The 19550-nt window shown below is 34.0% G+C and overlaps 1 protein-coding gene across 1 annotated transcript; it reads left to right on the top strand.

The window, feature by feature from the left end:
* On the top strand, positions 526-1431 carry LOC109824736 (small EDRK-rich factor 2-like). Its single transcript, XM_020391384.1, has 3 exons — positions 526-627; positions 767-866; positions 958-1431. The coding sequence occupies exons 1-3, from the start codon at positions 621-623 to the stop codon at positions 1046-1048; spliced, it is 198 nt and encodes a 65-aa protein (XP_020246973.1). The 5' UTR covers positions 526-620; the 3' UTR covers positions 1049-1431.

Below are 19550 nucleotides of genomic sequence, written 5' to 3'. Positions count from 1 at the left end.
ATTTTAGAAGGAAATCAATTTCCATAAAATTTGGTACTTTTGGGCACTTTACAGAAAACATTTCTGTAAATTTTTTTGGAGCCAAACACATTTTATAGAAATGTATAGAAAACTCTTAATTACATAAATGCCATGCGTCAGTACTTTTGAGAAAACATTTCTCAAAAACAATGCAACCAAACACCCCCTTAGGAAATAACTTGGGTTATTTTCACAGGTACACCTTAAATTGTGGGTATTTGCAACATAACCTATCAAATATTAGTATTTGCAAAACTATTCCTCAAATTGTTTATTTTGGAAAGAAAATACACCAAATCATTCAATTTTCAACTTTATTTTGGGTACTTTTTACCAAAGCTGATGATTTCATCTTTAGTCTTGCAAATGCGAGGATTTGGAGGGTAGTTTTGTGAATACACATGATGCGAGGGCTATATATGCAAATAACCCAAAAAATGTTGGGGATATATGTTAAAAACCAGTTAAAAATAATTCTAATTTTGTTTATTCTATTCTATAAATTCGCCTCTTGGTCTTCGCCTCTTCATCACGCACAGAAGTCGGGGCTTTTGTGAAACGGGGGGAGAGAGAGAGAGAGAGAGAGAGAGGGGAGAAGGATGACTCATATCCTTTTAACACAAAATCCTTGGCTTTTTACCCATCTGATTTCAATTATTTCTTGATTTATGTATATATTTTTTTTCTTTTTTTTTTGCTTGATTTGATCTGTTAGAGGATTAAGTCCTTAATTCGGTATGAATACGCGGTAGTCAAAGGGATCGGGATCGAGAGAGAGCCCAGGCTCGTAACAAGCAGGGCAAGGGGAAGGACGACGGCCTCACTCCTGAACAGCGTCGAGAAAGGTATTATCTTTTTATTATTAGTAAACCCTAATTTAATCTCATCTCCAAATATTCTTATTTATTGAAGTCATATTATATTTTAATTATTTAGGGATGCGAAAGCGCTGCAGGAAAAGGCAGCTAAAAAGGCTGCTCAATCTTCTGGAGGAGGAGGGGACAACAAATCAACCACCAAGAAATAGAACTGCCAGGCTTAATTAGTAATTAATTAATTAATATTTGTAGGAAATTTAATCGTAATTTGAGTTGTGTACTGTTATGTTTTCAACGAGATCCATGAGTGTGTATTACTGGAGTTATTTATTGTCTTACCGTTGAAGTTGGAGTTCATATCTGTGATTGAAGTTAATATTTGGATTTTATTTTGGGGGCAGTGCTGACCGGTGAGGCTTGTCAGGGATCTGTGAAGGGGAAGACTTGTTGGGGTTTTGATTACTTTGATTTTTCTTGAGTTTATTGATCAATTTGACAATTGGTCTCATAAAATTGTACTCGGAACGTCTGAGAGATCTTTAATTGGGGGGTCACTCTTATATATATTGCTTATTGGTGCTTTGTATTTCAATATTGTTTTCAATTGCTCATAGATCCCTACCCATCTTATCTTTTGTTGCTGGCTACCTGCTAAGGCATTATAGATGAAATTGTTGTGGTTTCTTAAGCAATCTATGAACCATGAATCGGATTTGTCATTCCCTTGCCTCATACTGAGCTACCTTAGATTACATGTTTGCTATATCCACTCCCAAACAGTAACTTTGGGAGTTGGATTGCCGAAAATGCCCTTTTGGACTTGGCCTGGTTTGGTTTGGGAGAAGGACAATTTAGTCCTCACACACCCCCAGAGTTACTGTTTGGGAGTGTGAATAGTTGGCCCCGTTATTATGTTGTTCTTGCGATGCCGGTCTGCTCCCCACTTTTGCCTTCTTGTAGTTTCCATTGAAGAGCAGATGTTTCTTATGTTGTGCAATGACGTCACTCATTGGGCTCAGGTAATACCTTCTTGTAGTTAAACACTGGGGGTCCGGCACTGTATATGGGTGAATTCTGATGAGTGAAAGGACCTGAAGGGGTAGATGGATTATTGAATGTTATGTGTAGATATATGGATGTTGCCTTGAGTTTGTTGGCGAATTTTACAATTGTTCCCGTTAAAAAGTTCTTAGAAGGGCTAAGGTATCTGTGGTTGGATTCACTCTTGTAATTTGTCATTTTTGCTCTGCAATTGTTCTTGTTTTGCGGCTAATGATGGGTTACAACTTTTTAGTTATTGAGTGAACTCTCTTAGACAGCCCGTTGCTCGCCAGTATTTGATAGAAGAAGATGAGGGTTCAATGCTGGTTAGGATATTGGAGTTTGTCAAGTTTTGGTTGATACCCATCGTCAGCTTGTATGCCCCCGTTGTGATTGGAGAGGCATTCTTATTTCATGATCATATTACATTTATGCAACGTATATTTTATCTTTCTTGTTTTACGTACACGGTTTCTGTTTGGCATTTCTTGTTTTACCCTCATGTCACGTTTTCGCATGAATTCACGTATTTTGTTAATCTTCACAACCATCTCTTGCATTTTGTGAACTCTGTATCCACGCGTTGGGCTGTATTGTTTCGAAGCATAGTCGAACGTGAGTGCAGTTGTTGCGGAAATGTTGAACAACATCTCTGAAATCTAATACCTTGCGGCCTAGATGTTTACGTTTACTGTGGGAGCATATACCCAGCCCACCGATTTAGTAACGCATTCTAGATGGTTTATTGTGGTTTCATGGCGTCTCAACATCTCAACGATCATGTTACTCTTAACCCAAAATTTTAATCTGTGGGGATCTAAATTGCAAAAGATTTGGGGAAGGTTTAATTGTTTTTTTGGCTTGAAAGAGCAATTGTTCTTCCTCCTCACTTTTCATGGATTAACGACGAGGAATAGGTGAAAGTGTCTCTGTTGCTCCAGGGAGCTAGATGCATATCTAACATCCTAAACTTCTGACTTCGTCTATAATTGGATATGGTGCTGTACTCATCTGTCACTGAATAATGCATCAAAATCATTCTCTAAGGTTCCACGAGGAATTATTCAATCCTTTCTGTTGGATCTCGGAGAGGTTAACGGTCTCGAGCAACGGGTTTGGCAAACACAACTCAAAACATGCGAAGTGACATTGATTTCTTTGCGCTAGTTTCAAGTGCTACTGTTAGTTTTAAAATTGAAGGAGACAGAAATTCTGAGGCGTGAAACACTTTCCTTAAAAAAATATTTGCCCCCACTTGATATTCAAAGTTGCTTCGGGTTAATGCAAATTTTCTTCCCAGTATACAACAGAAAAGGAAAATTCCAGTAAGCAAATCTGGAATTTTCCTTAATTCGTTGTGAAACAAATTTGTAATATTGCAGAAGTTTTTGAAAACATAAACTATTTATTATTATTTTTAGATATCTGAAAACATAAACTATTTATAGTTTTGCAAAGGTGCTTCCAACAGTCACAACTTTTCAAAACACCCCTTGGAACAAACAGCCACTTTTCAACAGTCACTTGTCTTTTCATAAAATTCAAAATAACATTAAAATAAAATATATTCAATATATAATTATATATATAAAAAATAGAACATTTAAGCGGCAGCGGCAAGCGTGCAAAGTGCTAAGTGCGTCTAATAATCGCGTCAAAATCGCGCATTATTCGCGCTACCCGCACGCGGGTTTAGAAGCCTACACTTTGATCCATTATTCAAAGCCCAATAAGCATTCAATGCTTTTAAACCTCTAAAAGAATGTTCAAAATTCCAATGTGGGACTATCTTGTTTTTTACAAACAAATACTAACAATCCCCCACTTTGTTTGAAAAAACATTTTAATAGTATTATATTTAAAAATAATCTGCAATATGTACAAAATGAGATAAGTATACATATGTAGAGGTATCTTTCGATTTAAACCTTTACTTAGTACAAATACCTCAAAGTTCTATCAAAGTCGTTAGTTGCCTTAACATTAAACTAATTACTCTTTGTGATAGAACCGGAGAATATTGTACATACACTAATCTCTTGTTTCAATGAGAATTAATATTTTAGCACTGTTATGGCCTTGTGCTTATTCCTGGTTCATGAACTCTTTAAAGAACAAACCTTTAGCTCTTTTAAGAAGCGACACCACTTCTAAGTTCATATAGGTGAAACGTCTACAATGTGTTTTCCATTACTTTAAACACACAAGAATAATATATTAGACTTTCATTAAGAGCATAACTCATCCTCTTATTCTGTAATGGACGATATTGACATTATCTTTTAGGGCTTAATGCGTCAATATCAATCAATCACTTTTAGAAACTTGTTATTACCCATTTAAACCATTTAACCAGTTTAGTTCTAGTAAATGGTTGGGTTACCATTCCTGGTGATCTTAAATATAAGGTTTCAGCCCCATTTCACTTGATGTCATCTTTACTACCTCTCTTGCTAGAGGTTTTGTAAATGGATCAGCCAAATTTTTATTTGTCTTGACATAGACAATAGTTATGACACTATCTTGTATCAAGTGTCTCACATATTCATGTCTTAGACTTATGTGTCTAGACTTACCATTATATGTACAATTATAAGCCCTTGACAAAGTGGCTTGACTATCACAATAGATAGAGATAGGAGGCATTGGACTCGGCCATAACTTAATATCTAGCAATAAGTTCCTAATCCATTCAGCATCTTTACCAGTTGCTGCTAAAGCAATGAATTCCGATTCCATAGTGGAGTGTGAGATACATGTTTGTTTCTTGCTTGCCCAAGAAACCGCTCCTCCATCAAGTGTAAAAACCATTCCAGAAGTGGATTGGTTGTCTCCAACACTAGTCATCCAGTTTGCATCGGTGTATCCCTCTAATACAGCCGGATAATCATTATAGAACAAACACAGATTTTTGGTTTTCTTTAAATATCCAAAAATCCTGGAAATGCTTTTCCAATGTTCTACACTTGGATTACTAGTGTATCTACTTAATTTGCATACAGCAAATGCAATATCAGGTCTAGTACAATGCATGACATACATTAAAGAACCAATTGCACTAGCATACTCAAGCTGTGCTACAGCTCTACCAGAATTAGCAGTCAATTTAACACTGGGATCGAAAGGAGTGTTAACTTCTTTAAAACCAAGATGATTAAATTTATTCACTATTTATTCAATATAATGTGATTGGCTCAAAGAAAAACTCCAACTATATTTTCTAACTTTAATCCCTAAAATAGTATCCGCTTCTCCTAAATCTTTCATATTAAACATAGAAGATAGATACTCTTTAGTCTCATTTATACCAATCGTATTAGTGCCGAATATTAACATGTCATCCACATACAAGCAGACAAGCACACCATATTTATCAGTGAATTTAGAATAAATACACTTATCAGCACTATTATGTTTGAAACCATAAGACAGAATAACAGAATCAAACTTTTCATGCCATTGTTTTGGTGCTTGTTTAAGACCATAAAGAGATTTAATTAGTTTACATACTTTTCTTTCATTTCCTGGAAGAATGAAGCCTTCCGGTTGTTCCATGTAAACCTCCTCATTTAAATCTCCATTTAAAAAAGCAGTATTGACATCCATTTGATGCACAAATAACTTATGTATAGATGCCAAAGCAAAAAGAATTCTAATAGATGTTATACGTGCGACAGGTGCATATGTATCAAAATAATCTATGCCTTCTTTTTCTCTAAACCCTTTGGCTACTAATCTAGCCTTAAAAGCTTGAACAGAACCATCAGAATGATATTTTCTTCTAAAAACCCATTTACATCTTATTGCCTTTGATCCTTGAGGTAAATCTACTAAAATCCAAGTCCTATTTCCCATTATAGAATCCATTTCATCATTGACAGCTTCTTTCCAAAATGAAGCATCTCTAGACGATATTGCTTCTATAAAGGTTTTAGGATCATCATCTGGATTAAAACTTATAGGATGTTTATTTAAAACATTATTATTCCTATCACCTTCAACAAGAAAAATAATTTGTTCAGGAGAAATAAAATCTGAAGGTAAAGATTTCTCTTTTCTTGCTCTAGTACTTCTTCTTGGCTCTGATGTTTCTTTAGATGTATTCGTTTCCTTAGCATGAAAATCAGAACTAGAAATATTATTAGAGTTAAGCAGAATAGGAACATTTTCAACATTTTCAGAATCTACAGAAAATTTATTTTCAAAGAATTCAACATCTCTAGATTCAACAATAGTATTAGAAGATAAATCAAGTAGTCTATATGCTTTGCTATTTTTAGCATATCCGACAAAAACACTTTTAAAGGCTCTAGCTCTAAGTTTTGTTCTTTTAGGATCAGGAACTCTATAATAAGCCAAACACCCCCACACTTTAAAATATGACAGATTAGGTTTTCTACCTTTTCATAACTCATAAGGGCTTATATTTGACTTTTTAGAGGGAATCCTATTATGAATATAACATGCTGTGTACAAAGCTTCTCCCCATAAATTTAAAGGTAACTTAGCATTATTAAGCATACAATTTATCATTTCTTGTAAAGTTCTATTTTTTCTTTCGGCTAAACCATTCTGTTGGGGAGTATAAGGTGCTGTACATTGATGAATAATGCCATGTTCTTCACAAAAAGTATTAAAGTTATCAGAAAAATATTCACCACCTCTATCAGAACGTAATACTTTAATTTTCCTTTCAAGTTGATTTTCAACTTCTGTTTTGTATTTTTTAAACATATCAAAAGCTTCATCTTTTGTTCTTAAAAGATAAACATACATATATCTACTGCAATCATCAACAAAAGTGATAAAGTATCTTTTTCCTCCTCTAGTTAACATACCATTCAATTCACATATATCAGAATGTATTAAATCTAAAACTTTAGAATCTTTGCGAGAAACACTTGGAAAAGATTTCTTTGTTAATTTAGACTTAGCACAAATTTCACATTTATCAAATTCACCATTAAAGTTAATGAAGTCTAACTTTCTCATATTTTTCAAATAGCGAAAATTTAAATGTGCTAAGCGATCATGCCATAAATATGAAGACTCAACAATATAAACAGAAGATATAACTTTATTATTAATACTTAGTTGATACATTCCATCACAAGAGTAGCCCTTTCCCACAAACATCCCGTTCTTAGACAGGATAACATTATTTGACTCAAAAGCAACCCGAAACCCTTTCTTACAAAGAAGATCAACAGAAACTAAGTTCTTTCTAACTTCGGGTACATACAGAACATTTATAAGAGTCAATTTCTTTCCAGAAGTAAAATCTATATCAACAGTCCCTTTTCCAGCAACCTTTGCACAAGCATTATTCCCCATTTGCACTTCTGTAATTTCCGAAATTTCTTCAAATCCTTTGAACAAGGATTTGTCCTTGCAAACGTGGATTGTTGCTCCAGAATCAAGCCACCATCCAGACTTAACTGAAGCCATATTAATTTCAGAAATTATAGCGACCAGATTCTCTTCTATCATATTTGCAGAAGCCTTTGATTTTACATTATTATTTTTTCTGTGACGACATTCTTTAGCAAAATGTCCAGGCTTGCCGCAAATAAAACAGGACCCCTTTTTCTTCTGAAAATTCTTCTTTTTAAAGTGTTGTCCACTTTTCTTTACTTGAAGGTTCACATTTTTTACCGAAGATTCATTCTTTTCCACGGTGTGGACCTTACAATCACTTTGGATAGAATTTTTCGAATCACGTATGTGTGACTCCTCTTCAATTCTAAGATTCTTCTGAAGTTGTTCCAAAGAGATATCCTCAGTTTTATGCATTAGTTTCTTCGAGTAATCTTTCCAAGTTGATGGTAGTTTTGCAATAATTGCAGCAACTTGAAAAGACTCTGGAAGAACTATTTTGAGAACATGAATCTTATTAACCAGAACCTCCAATTCATGAACTTGCTCTAGGACAGACTTGTCATCAACCATTTTATATTCTAGATATTTTGCAATTAAATACTTGTTTGTACCTTCCTCCTCGGCTTTGTATTTAAATTCCAGTGCGTTCCAGATCTCCCTTGCCGACTTTTGTATTTAAATTCCAGTGCGTTCCAGATCTCCCTTGCCGACTTTATCCTCGTGAAAAGATCATATAAGCAGTCCGAAAGTGTGTTCAAAATATGACCGCGACACAACACTTCATCTTCCTCCCGTTTTGCCTTTTGTTTTTTGATTTCTTCTATTTCCTCCTCAGTAGGTTGTTTGCCGTCTGCACTTGGTTTTGGATCTTCTATGGGCTGTAGGTTGGGGTTGAGGATGTAGGAGATCTTCAATGCTGTAAGAAGAAACATCATCTTGTCTTGCCAACGAGAGAAATTGTTCCCGTCGAATCGGTCTAATTTGACCATGTCTTGATTCATCACCTTGATTGATTCCGACTCCATTGTAGCAGAGATATTTCTTTAAGATTGTTAGTTTTAAAATTGAAGGAGACAAAAATTCTGAGGTGTGAAACACTTTCCTTAAAGAAATATTTGCCCTCACTTGATATTCAAAGTTGCTTCGGGTTAATACAAATTTTCTTCCCAGGATACAACAGAAAATGAAAATTCCAGTAAGAAAATCTGGAATTTTCCTTAATTCGTTGTGAAACAAGTTTGTAATATTGCAGAAGTTTTTGATAGAAAAGATTCAGAAAAAAAATTATTATTATTATTTTTTTAGATATCTGAAAACATAAACTATTTATAGTTTTGCAAAGGTGCTTCCAACAGTCACAACTTTTCAAAACACCCCTTGGAACAAACAGCCACTTTTCAACAGTCACTTGTCTTTTCATAAAATTCAAAATAACATTAAAATAAAATATATTCAATATATAATTATATATATAAAAATAGAACTTTTAAGCGGCAGCGATAACATTAAAATAAAATATATTCAATATATAATTATATATATAAAAATAGAACTTTTAAGCGGCAGCGACAAGCGTGCAAAGTGCTAAGTGCGTCTAATAATCGCGTCAAAATCGCGCATTATTCGCGCTACCCGCACGCGGGTTTAGAAGCCTACACTTTGATCCATTATTCAAAGCCCAATAAACATTCAATGCTTTTAAACCTCTAAAAGAATGTTCAAAATTCCAATGTGGGATTATCTTGTTTTTTACAAACAAATACTAACAATCCCCCACTTTGTTTGAAAAAACATTTAATAGTGTTATATTTAAAAATAATCTGCAATATGTACAAAATGAGATAAGTATACATATGTAGAGGTATCTTTCGATTTAAACCTTTACTTAGTACAAATACCTCAAAGTTCTATCAAAGTCGTTAGTTGCCTTAACATTAAACTAATTACTCTTTGTGATAGAACCGGAGAATATTGTACATACACTAATCTCTTGTTTCAATGAGAATTAATATTTTAGCACTGTTATGGCCTTATGCTTATTCCTGGTTCATGAACTCTTTAAAGAACAAACCTTTAGATCTTTTAAGAAGCGGCACCACTTCTAAGTTCATATAGGTGAAACGTGTCACGCCCCGGTTCCAAAACGTGATAATGTGGGACGTGACTCGGCCGGCAATGTAACCATACGGTCACATTCACGCCTCTGGATCATCCTGTATAAAGATATTATACAAAAAAACTACTACATAGAGCATGTAACTAAGATAACAAGGACAATAGATAGATAAAGACATCTCAGAAAATACAAGTTCTCTTACATGTCCACAACCATTCAAGGTAGGAAAGAGGAAAATACATCTTAGTCTGAAGTATCACAAGTGATTACAAGAAAACCTAAATAACTGAAGCTGAGAGACTGAAGAGAGAGAAGGTGTTCACTGCTGCTGGTCTTAATCCTTAAGATACTTTTGGTCCTGCGAAGAAAGAACAGTTCCTGAGTCTGGGGCATGCAAACCCCAGGCGAGTCAGAAAACTCCCAGCAAGCATGTAAAATGAGGAAATTATGCGTGTGTAAGTGTATGTGGCAGGTATAAAGAAAAGATGGAAACTCAATTGAAGATAATAAAGGAAATTTCTAAACATGGATATCAAACAAGGTCTACCACAAAACATATATCTTATACCCTGTACTAAAAAGAGTTAAGATTTAGAAATCTACAACACGAGATGAGTACGTCGAGGGAATAATCCAAACAAGGAAACCCTCGTATATACCATATATCTCAAATTATAAATCTCTAAATATTAACTCCTAAAATCCTATACACAAATAATATAAATATACATCACCCATACTTTATCCAGGTCATACCGTACATGCCAACTATCACAAAGCATATAAACACATTATTCTTATTTTACATGTTATTTGAATTAGAGAAGAATATTTTCATGTATATAAATCGGTTCCCCGTAAACCGTCCCGGGAACACGGCTTCAAGTCAGGACTTGGCTGTTTGGCCCATGTATATATAACTCAGGATATCAGGAATGCGCATATGCCCGTTTATATACATGTTATATTCTCCGTCTAATTCCCCTTTATACACCCCGTATTTATCGATTAAATTTTAAATGACTGTGCATGAAATGTTGTGCACTAACCACAGAGTTACCGTGGAACGACTTCTGTAAAACTATGAAAATAACCATGACCCAGAACATGTCCAATCAAGAGAGGTGCATCGTCTAGTCGATGCTATAATAGTAATACCCAAGGAAATCTCATATCGGGATGTCGATATCGAGAGCATAGCCATGCTATGAAAGCACGCTTATGAATCATATTTGTTAGACCCTAGAGGGGGAGTGATTAGGGTATTATGCTAATCTAATCCGATTATATGCTAATTAAAACTAATTAATAAGTTATCCTAGCAAGTATAAAATACAACAATGTATATGAGCTAGGATAAGTAATATGAACAACAAGATATATCCTAACAAAGAGATATAGACAATGTATGTGCAAGGATATATAAACTCAAGGGTAAACAATCTAAACTAGATAGTGGGCAATATAATCAACAAGCAATATACAAAGGCGATATAAGATATAAACATAAAAGTAAGTGCACCAATGCAATCACAAACAAACAATATGATTACGGAGTTCGGTCCCCACGACCTACGTCTCCGCTCCTCACCTCGAGGAGATCTCCACTATCACAACCGGGTTTTCTACGTTCACCCGAACAACGTTTACACCTCACAATACAATCACTATGCAATCACACCTCACACACTAAGTGTTGGTCCTAGCCCGTGTCCTCCTCCTCAAGTGCTCGGTTACAACCTCTCCCTAGGCACGTCAACCGACGCCACTCCTCTTGGATTCGACCCCGTCTCTCACCACACACTTCTCTCGGTGTACAAGTGTATTACAAGTGAATCCTCACAATTAGGCTCAATACAAAGTATTTGTTCTCTACAATGAATGAGAACAAATTATAAGCTCACTCTCTAAGTTACACAATCCCACAACCCAATTATACTATGAATGTAAATACAATAAGCTCAATAGGTTGTGTGTGAACAGAGAGTATCAATAAAACAATTTAAACTCAATATAGAAATCTAGCTTATGGAAATTAAGATCAAAACAATAAATAGCTAGATAAACCAGCCACAAACCCCCAAAAACCGAAAATATCAAAAACTAGCCATTACTAGCCGTTATAGGCTGAAAAGACCAAAATACCCCAAATTCCAGCATTCTGGAAATTTGTGTATCTAACTTTATAAAATCAATTAAAAATAGTAAAACAGATTCAAAAATTATAAAATTTTGTGAGAAGGTTTTAGACATGTATAATGACATGTTAGAGAAATAATTTCTGAAAAATAATTTCTAAGTTGAGATAAATAAATGTTTGAACACAGATTTACAGTTTCTGAAAAACTGCAGACATACACGATTTTCTAAAATCAATTGGGTACAGTAAATCAACTCCAAAAATAGTAAAATTTTGAGGAAAGTTTGTAAACATGTAGATAAACATGTCAAAGAAAGAATTTCTTGAATATCACTTCCCATTTATAAAAACTCATCTGTTTTGTAAAACATGCACGAACATGTGCACGAACGAAAACGTGAATTTGTAAATTCCTTTAAACATAACAAATCAATTCCAAACCTGATGAAACTTTGAGAAATGTTTGCAAATGATATTTTGAACATGTTACAAAAAGAATTTTCCAATTTGTATTTCCCAATTGTGAAATCTCATTATTTTGCAAAAGTGTTCAAAGCATGAAAAAAGTGATATACATAAAGTTTGATGTTTTGACATAAACAATGTTTTGAAACTTTACACAATGATTATATAGACTTGATAAAATATGTATATGATGATTGTTAAGTCTACGACCGAGAGCCATATGCAAAGCTGAGAAACGTCCAGAGACATGTCCGGTCGACCGGAGTTACTGTAGCAATGCGTAGCTGTTTTGTAAAATCAATTTAAAATAGTAAATGAACTCCAAAAATTATAAAATTTTGTGGGAATGTTCTAGACATGTAGATTAACATGTCGACATTCTGCCAACCTCCTTTGGATATGATCGTTGAAGCTCTATTCCATCCATCCTCCAACAACGTTGTTTGTCTACAATACATAGGAATGCACAAACACTAGACAAACAACATTAGTAGTAAATTGTTTGTAAATCATCATCAAAACAAGAAGGCCAACAATATTTTTAACAAGAGTCGTCTTCATGCACAGTCTCTCCTATTGGATGACAACTAGGTGATCAAGCAACAATTTTCCATAGCACATAAACGTCATTATCAAGTCATGATGGCTTGCCACTTAATCTTGCCTTCTTTAATAGTTAATGAGTATTATCATAGTTGGTTACCCAGAGTGTTCATAAGTGCAAGAACTTCGTATATAGAGCACACAGGAAGGGTTTGCAAAGAAAAGAATGTATCAAAACCATAGCTTTACAAGTACATGTAGGAAAGATAAAGTCACAAATAGAGGCAGTAATGTATTCCATGTTGTATATCAAAAGGGATAAAGTAGTTGTCGTTTGAATTATTATAAAATATCACATAGTGTATTGTTGTGTAATTGGGTATGTGGGTCACATAAAGCCAATGAGTTTCCATAAGGTTTCAGCTAAGCTTATAATCTCTAAGATATAAATGTCGTTGTTACTTGTACTATCTTAGAGAACAGGCTTCACTTTGAAATCAAACTGTAACCTAGCACAGTTGAACTTCTCTCAGCCTGTACGTACGAAAAGATCAAGGGACTGCTAAATTGTTGATGTGCTGGGTTATTCGTTTCAGTCAAGAAATAACATGAGCCATTATATGAAAGGAGAAAGTTTAGCACACATCAAGGGCATATGAGATGGGGTGCATACCATAACCAAAAATATTCTCTTGGTTCATTATCAAATCCTTGGTCCGTCATCAACATGATGGTTTCTTTAGAGTGTGGACATAAATCATAGCAGTCTATTATTATTAAATGTAAATTTAGGTAGGAATCTGTCATGACTAGTTCACCCTCAACCTTCCTCAATAACAACGTTAGCTAATGGGAGCTCATAGGAATTAGAAATCTAATATATCTATGGAATGTCACTTTTTGTCATGAAATACATCTCTAATTTCCCTCAAATGAATTTTAACTCTTGGGTAACATCTTCTAGTAAATAATAGGTCCCATAAAAAAAATCAATATTTATCATCACTTTAAGTTCTCAATCCGATTCCCAAGATATCTTACGGTAAATAATCTAGCTCTAGAAATTTAGATTCCAAACCAAAAGATAGTATAGATCCAACTATTTGCCGCACTAAGGATAATTTAATCAAGGATGAATGCATATACCATACTCATAAATATCCAGAGCAAAGTTCTTGTCATACAAAACATCTTTGAATAATAAAGTTAATTATTACACATTAAGGAACCAACAAGCTAACAACAAGGAGTAGACATGGAAATTGAACTTATTAAGCACTAGACCCCTCATATAAAAGAAAAACACGTGCAGGAAAAGCAAATGGTGTTCTATAGGGTATGCATATAGATTGACTTTCTCCATTAGCCCTTAAGCCATAATTAGACAAATAGTCAACATAAGAGACCCACACAGATACTCAAATAACTTGATAGATGCCTATGAGGGGGTAGAAAAACTTACAGAATAATAATAATAAGGGCGGATTCATAGAGAAACTAGAAAATGATAGAGAACTAGGAAATGAAGGCATAGATGAGGATACACAATAAGATTTCAAGGAATTTTAATCAAGGAAAAAATGAATGTTTGCCAAATCTAATATTGTCAAAAAGTTCAAAGAGGAAAATATGGTTGTCGATCATGAAAAAAACGATCATGAAAAATGAAAGAGTTGAAGGATAAAATGCTTTCCGATTGACTTATCCTTGAGCACGATCCGGTCGAGCTCCGGAACGTACGTCTGATTCGACGCGGACCTCAACGGCACATCGAACGAGAACCTGCGACCGCCCAAGATGGAGTGGGCGATGTCGAGGATGACGTGCTCGATGAAGAGGGAGACGGAGAAGGTGTCAAGATTCGAGACCACGCAGCATTTGGAGGAGGTTGAGGCCGGTCAGGGTTAGGGTTAGGATTTTGGCCTTGGCAAGCTTTTGGTGCTCGGAGTGGAGATTTTTGGGAGGGAGGCGAGGAGGCGTTTGATTGATTTTGGGGGAAAATTGGGTATCTAAGGGGATCTCATAGGTTAAAGAAGAAAGGGGGTTTCTTATAAGTAGGGATTTGAGCAGTGTGCGAGGATAAGCTTTTTGTGGAGGGTTAGATGAGCCTTTAGTGGGGATTTGTTTTGATTTGTTGGGAAATCAAATCACGGAGTTGGTTGGGGAATTTTTCCCAAAAAAAAAAGAATCAAAAAAGAAAATCTCACAATCACAAGAAAAATATCTTGCAACAGAACCTGCAAAAGATGTAGTATATGTTGGGCTTTCTATGATAACAACACTAATGCGCCTTTATTTTTATTTTTATTTCCAATTCCAACATGGGCCTCCTATATGAAACATTGCATAATTAACCACGCCTTTATTTTTATTTTTATTTCCAATTCCAACATGGGCCTCCTATATGAAACATTGCATAATTAACCAACTTAATTAATTTATTTGTTACTAAAAAAAAGATTATTACATGTGTTTTCCATTACTTTAAACACACAACAATAATGTATTAGACTTTCATTAAGAGCATAACTCATCCTCTTATTCCGTAATGGACGATATTGACATTATCTTTTAGGGCTTAATGCGTCAATATCAATCAATCACTTTCAGAAACTTGTTATTACCCATTTAAACCATTTAACCAGTTTAGTTCTAGTAAATGGTTGGGTTACCATTCCTGGTGATTTTAAATATAAGGTTTCAGCCCCATTTCACTTGATGTCATCTTTACTACCTCTCTTGCTAGAGGTTTTGTAAATGGATCAGCCAAATTTTTATTTGTCTTGACATAGACAATAGTTATGACACTATCTTGTATCAAGTGTCTCACATATTCATGTCTTAGACTTATGTGTCTAGACTTACCATTATATGTACAATTATAAGCCCTTGACAAAGTGGCTTGACTATCACAATAGATAGAGATAGGAGGCATTGGACTCGGCCATAACTTAATATCTAGCAATAAGTTCCTAATCCATTCAGCATCTTTACCAGTTGCTGCTAAAGCAATGAATTCAGATTCCATAGTGGAGTGTGAGATACATGTTTGTTTCTTGCTTGCCCAAGAAACCGCTCCTCCACCAAGTGTAAAAACCATTCCAGAAGTGGATTGGTTGTCTCCAACACTAGTCATCCAGCTTGCATCAGTGTATCCCTCTAATACAGCCGGATAATCATTATAGAACAAACACAGATTTTTGGTTTTTTTTAAATATCCAAAAATCCTGTAAATGCTTTTCCAATGTTCTACACTTGGATTACTAGTGTATCTACTTAATTTGCATACAGCAAATGCAATATCAGGTCTAGTACAATGCATGACATACATTAAAGAACCAATTGCACTAGCATACTCAAGCTGTGCTACAGCTCTACCAGAATTGGCAGTCAATTTAACACTAGGATCGAAAGGAGTGTTAACTTCTTTAAATCCAAGATGATTAAATTTATTCACTATTTTTTCAATATAATTAGATTGGCTTAAAGAAAAACTCCCACTATGTTTTCTAACTTTAATCCCTAAAATAGTATCCGCTTCTCCTAAATCTTTCATATTAAACATAGAAGATAGATACTCTTTAGTCTCATTTATACCAATCATATTAGTGCCGAATATTAACATGTCATCCACATACAAGCAGACAAGCACACCATATTTATCAGTGAATTTAGAATAAATACACTTATCAGCACTATTATGTTTAAAACCATAAGACAGAATAACAGAATCAAACTTTTCATGCCATTGTTTTGGTGCTTGTTTAAGACCATAAAGAGATTTAATTAGTTTACATACTTTTCTTTCATTTCCTGGAAGAATGAAACCTTCCGGTTGTTCCATGTAAACCTCCTCATTTAAATCTCCATTTAAAAAAGCAGTCTTGACATCCATTTGATGCACAAATAACTTATGTATAGATGCCAAAGCAAAAAGAATTCTAATAGATGTTATACGTGCGACAGGTGCATATGTATCAAAATAATCTATGCCTTCTTTTTGTCTAAACCCTTTGGCTACTAATCTAGCCTTAAAAGCTTGAACAGAACCATCAGAATGATATTTTCTTCTAAAAACCCATTTACATCCTATTGGCTTTGATCCTTGAGGTAAATCTACTAAAATCCAAGTACTATTTCCCATTATAGAATCCATTTCATCATTGACAGCTTCTTTCCAAAATGAAGCATCTCTAGATGACATTGCTTCTATAAAGGTTTTAGGATCATCATCTGGATTAAAACTTATAGGATGTTTATTTAAAACATTATTATTCCTATCACCTTCAACAAGAAAAATAATTTGTTCAGGAGAAATAAAATCTGAAGGTAAAGATTTCTCTTTTCTTACTCTAGTACTTCTTCTTGGCTCTGATATTTCTTTAGATGTATTCGTTTCCTTAGCATGAAAATCAGAACTAGAAATATTATTAGAGTTAAGCAGAATAGGAAGATTTTCAACATTTTCAGAATCTACAGAAAATTTATTTTCAAAGAATTCAACATCTCTAGATTCAACAATAGTATTAGAAGATAAATCAAGTAGTCTATATGCTTTGCTATTTTCAGCATATCCGACAAAAACACTTTTAAAGGCTCTAGGTCCAAGTTTTGTTCTTTTAGGATCAGGAACTCTATAATAAGCCAAACACCCCCACACTTTAAAATATGACAGATTAGGTTTTCTACCTTTCCATAACTCATAAGGGCTTATATTTGACTTTTTAGAGGGAATCCTATTATGAATATAACATGCTGTGTACAAAGCTTCTCCCCATAAATTTAAAGGTAACTTAGCATTATTAAGCATACAATTTATCATTTATTGTAAAGTTCTATTTTTTCTTTCGGCTAAACCATTCTGTTGGGGAGTATAAGGTACTGTACATTGATGAATAATGCCATGTTCTTCACAAAAAGTATTAAAGTTATCAGAAAAATATTCACCACCTCTATCAGAACGTAATACTTTAATTTTCCTTTCAAGTTGATTTTCAACTTCTGTTTTGTATTTTTTAAACATATCAAAAGCTTCATCTTTTGTTCTTAAAAGATAAACATACATATATCTACTGCAATCATCAACAAAAATGATAAAGTATCTTTTTCCTCCTCTAGTTAACATACCATTCAATTCACATATATCAGAATGTATTAAATCTAAAACTTTAGAATCTTTGCGAGAAACACTTGGAAAAGATTTCTTTGTTAATTTAGACTTAGCATAAATTTCACATTTATCAAATTCACCATTAAAGTTAATGAAGTCTAACTTTCTCATATTTTTCAAATAGCAAAAATTTAAATGTGCTAAGCGATCATGCCATAAATATGAAGACTCAACAATATAAACAGAAGATATAACTTTATTATTAATACTTAGTTGATACATTCCATCATCAAGTAGTCTATATGTTTTCTTGGCATTTAAATACCCTATCGTTTACTTAACTTTGCACTTATCTACCCTATTTTTTTCATTCTTGATTTTTAAATACCTTATTGTTTCCGAAATAACACTTTGCTATTTTCTTTTAGTTAAATGTTGAAACATTCTTCTAAGAATTTCCATGTGTTATGCGCGTGACAAAAATCGGTTAATTATATCCCTAAAGTTGGTATGATTAGGTAAAAAATAATTTTAAGGGGAACTCTAAGTGGGAGAAAATAAGATCGAAAATAGGCTTTTAGTTGAAAATAATAGTGTTTGGGTCATAGTTGATCAATTTTTATCAAATGCAAGTCACACGAGAGTTATTAGGGGAAATTTTCAATATATAATGATAATATTTCAGCATTTAACTAAGGAAAGTACTAAAATGCTAATTTAAGAGACAATAGGGCATTTACATGCCAAGGAAAAGGATAGGATATATAAGTGCAAAGTCACGTAAACTATAGGGTGTTTAAATGTCAAGAAGAGAGATAGGGCATATAAGTGCAGAGTCATGTAAACTGTAAGATGCTTAAATGCTTTAAGCCTTTTTCTAATCCCCTTTCTCGATAGTTTTGAACAACAATTATGTTTCTAGATATTAACATGTTGATAGAGAGTTGGCAGAAGGAATAATAGCTGTCATACTAATAGAAAAGCGGGCAACCTAGACGAAAAAACCAATCTAGGTTCCTTAGATTTCTGTCTATGCTGATTAACCTAGACGAAAATTCATCTAGAAAAGTCCATCTAGGATAATTCCATCTAGCTTGAGGTAAACTAGACGGAAATCCGTCTAAGTTGATCAAACTAGACGGAACTTGTCCTAGACGGATAACTAAAATCCGTCTAGGAAGCAACCTAGACGGAAATTCCGTCTAGGTTGCTTTCTAGACGGAAATTTCATCTAGATTGCAACATAGATGGAATTTCCATCTAGGTTGCAGCCTAGATGGATTTTTCGTCTAGGTCGCTTATATCATAGACGGTTAGAATTTCCATCTAGGTTGATTGAACCTAGACGGAAATTCCGTCTAGGTTGTGTTTTTTCTGCAAAAAAAATCTTTTTAAGATGTTGATTCCCTATACATTACATTCATGATATACACATGAATACATAATTCATGTATATTTAATAAACACATTCAATCAAACATAATCAATATTCATATCCAATACACGCATCCAATAATCCAATATAAAAGAGTAACATCCAACAATCCAGTCCAATATACACATCTAACAATCTAAGCTAATATCCATTTCAGTAAAAACTTATATTATCCGAATATATATACTAGCAATACCAAGTCCATCCATAACACGAGATGAATAACATAGAGTACTATTACAAATAAAAAACTATTCATAAAAATAAAAAAACCTCACATCTCATCGTCGTCGGCAACGTCTCTATCCCTCGTATGATAACCGGTGCTGCTCCCTCCAATGTCTCTAGTCTGAAGGTAAAATTGATTACCTTTTAGAATCATGTAAAGTTTGATAATATACTAAACATAAATGATTTTTTAATATACTAGTTCCTTAAATATTCAATTTAGCATTAGTATTTTAGGATTTTAACTTTTTCAA

Source organism: Asparagus officinalis, chromosome 9, assembly GCF_001876935.1.
Source record: "Asparagus officinalis chromosome 9, Aspof.V1, whole genome shotgun sequence".
NCBI classification, from domain to species: Eukaryota; Viridiplantae; Streptophyta; class Magnoliopsida; order Asparagales; family Asparagaceae; genus Asparagus; species Asparagus officinalis.
The sequence above is the reverse complement of the archived record's forward strand: the minus strand, read 5'-3'. Positions and strand labels throughout refer to the sequence as shown.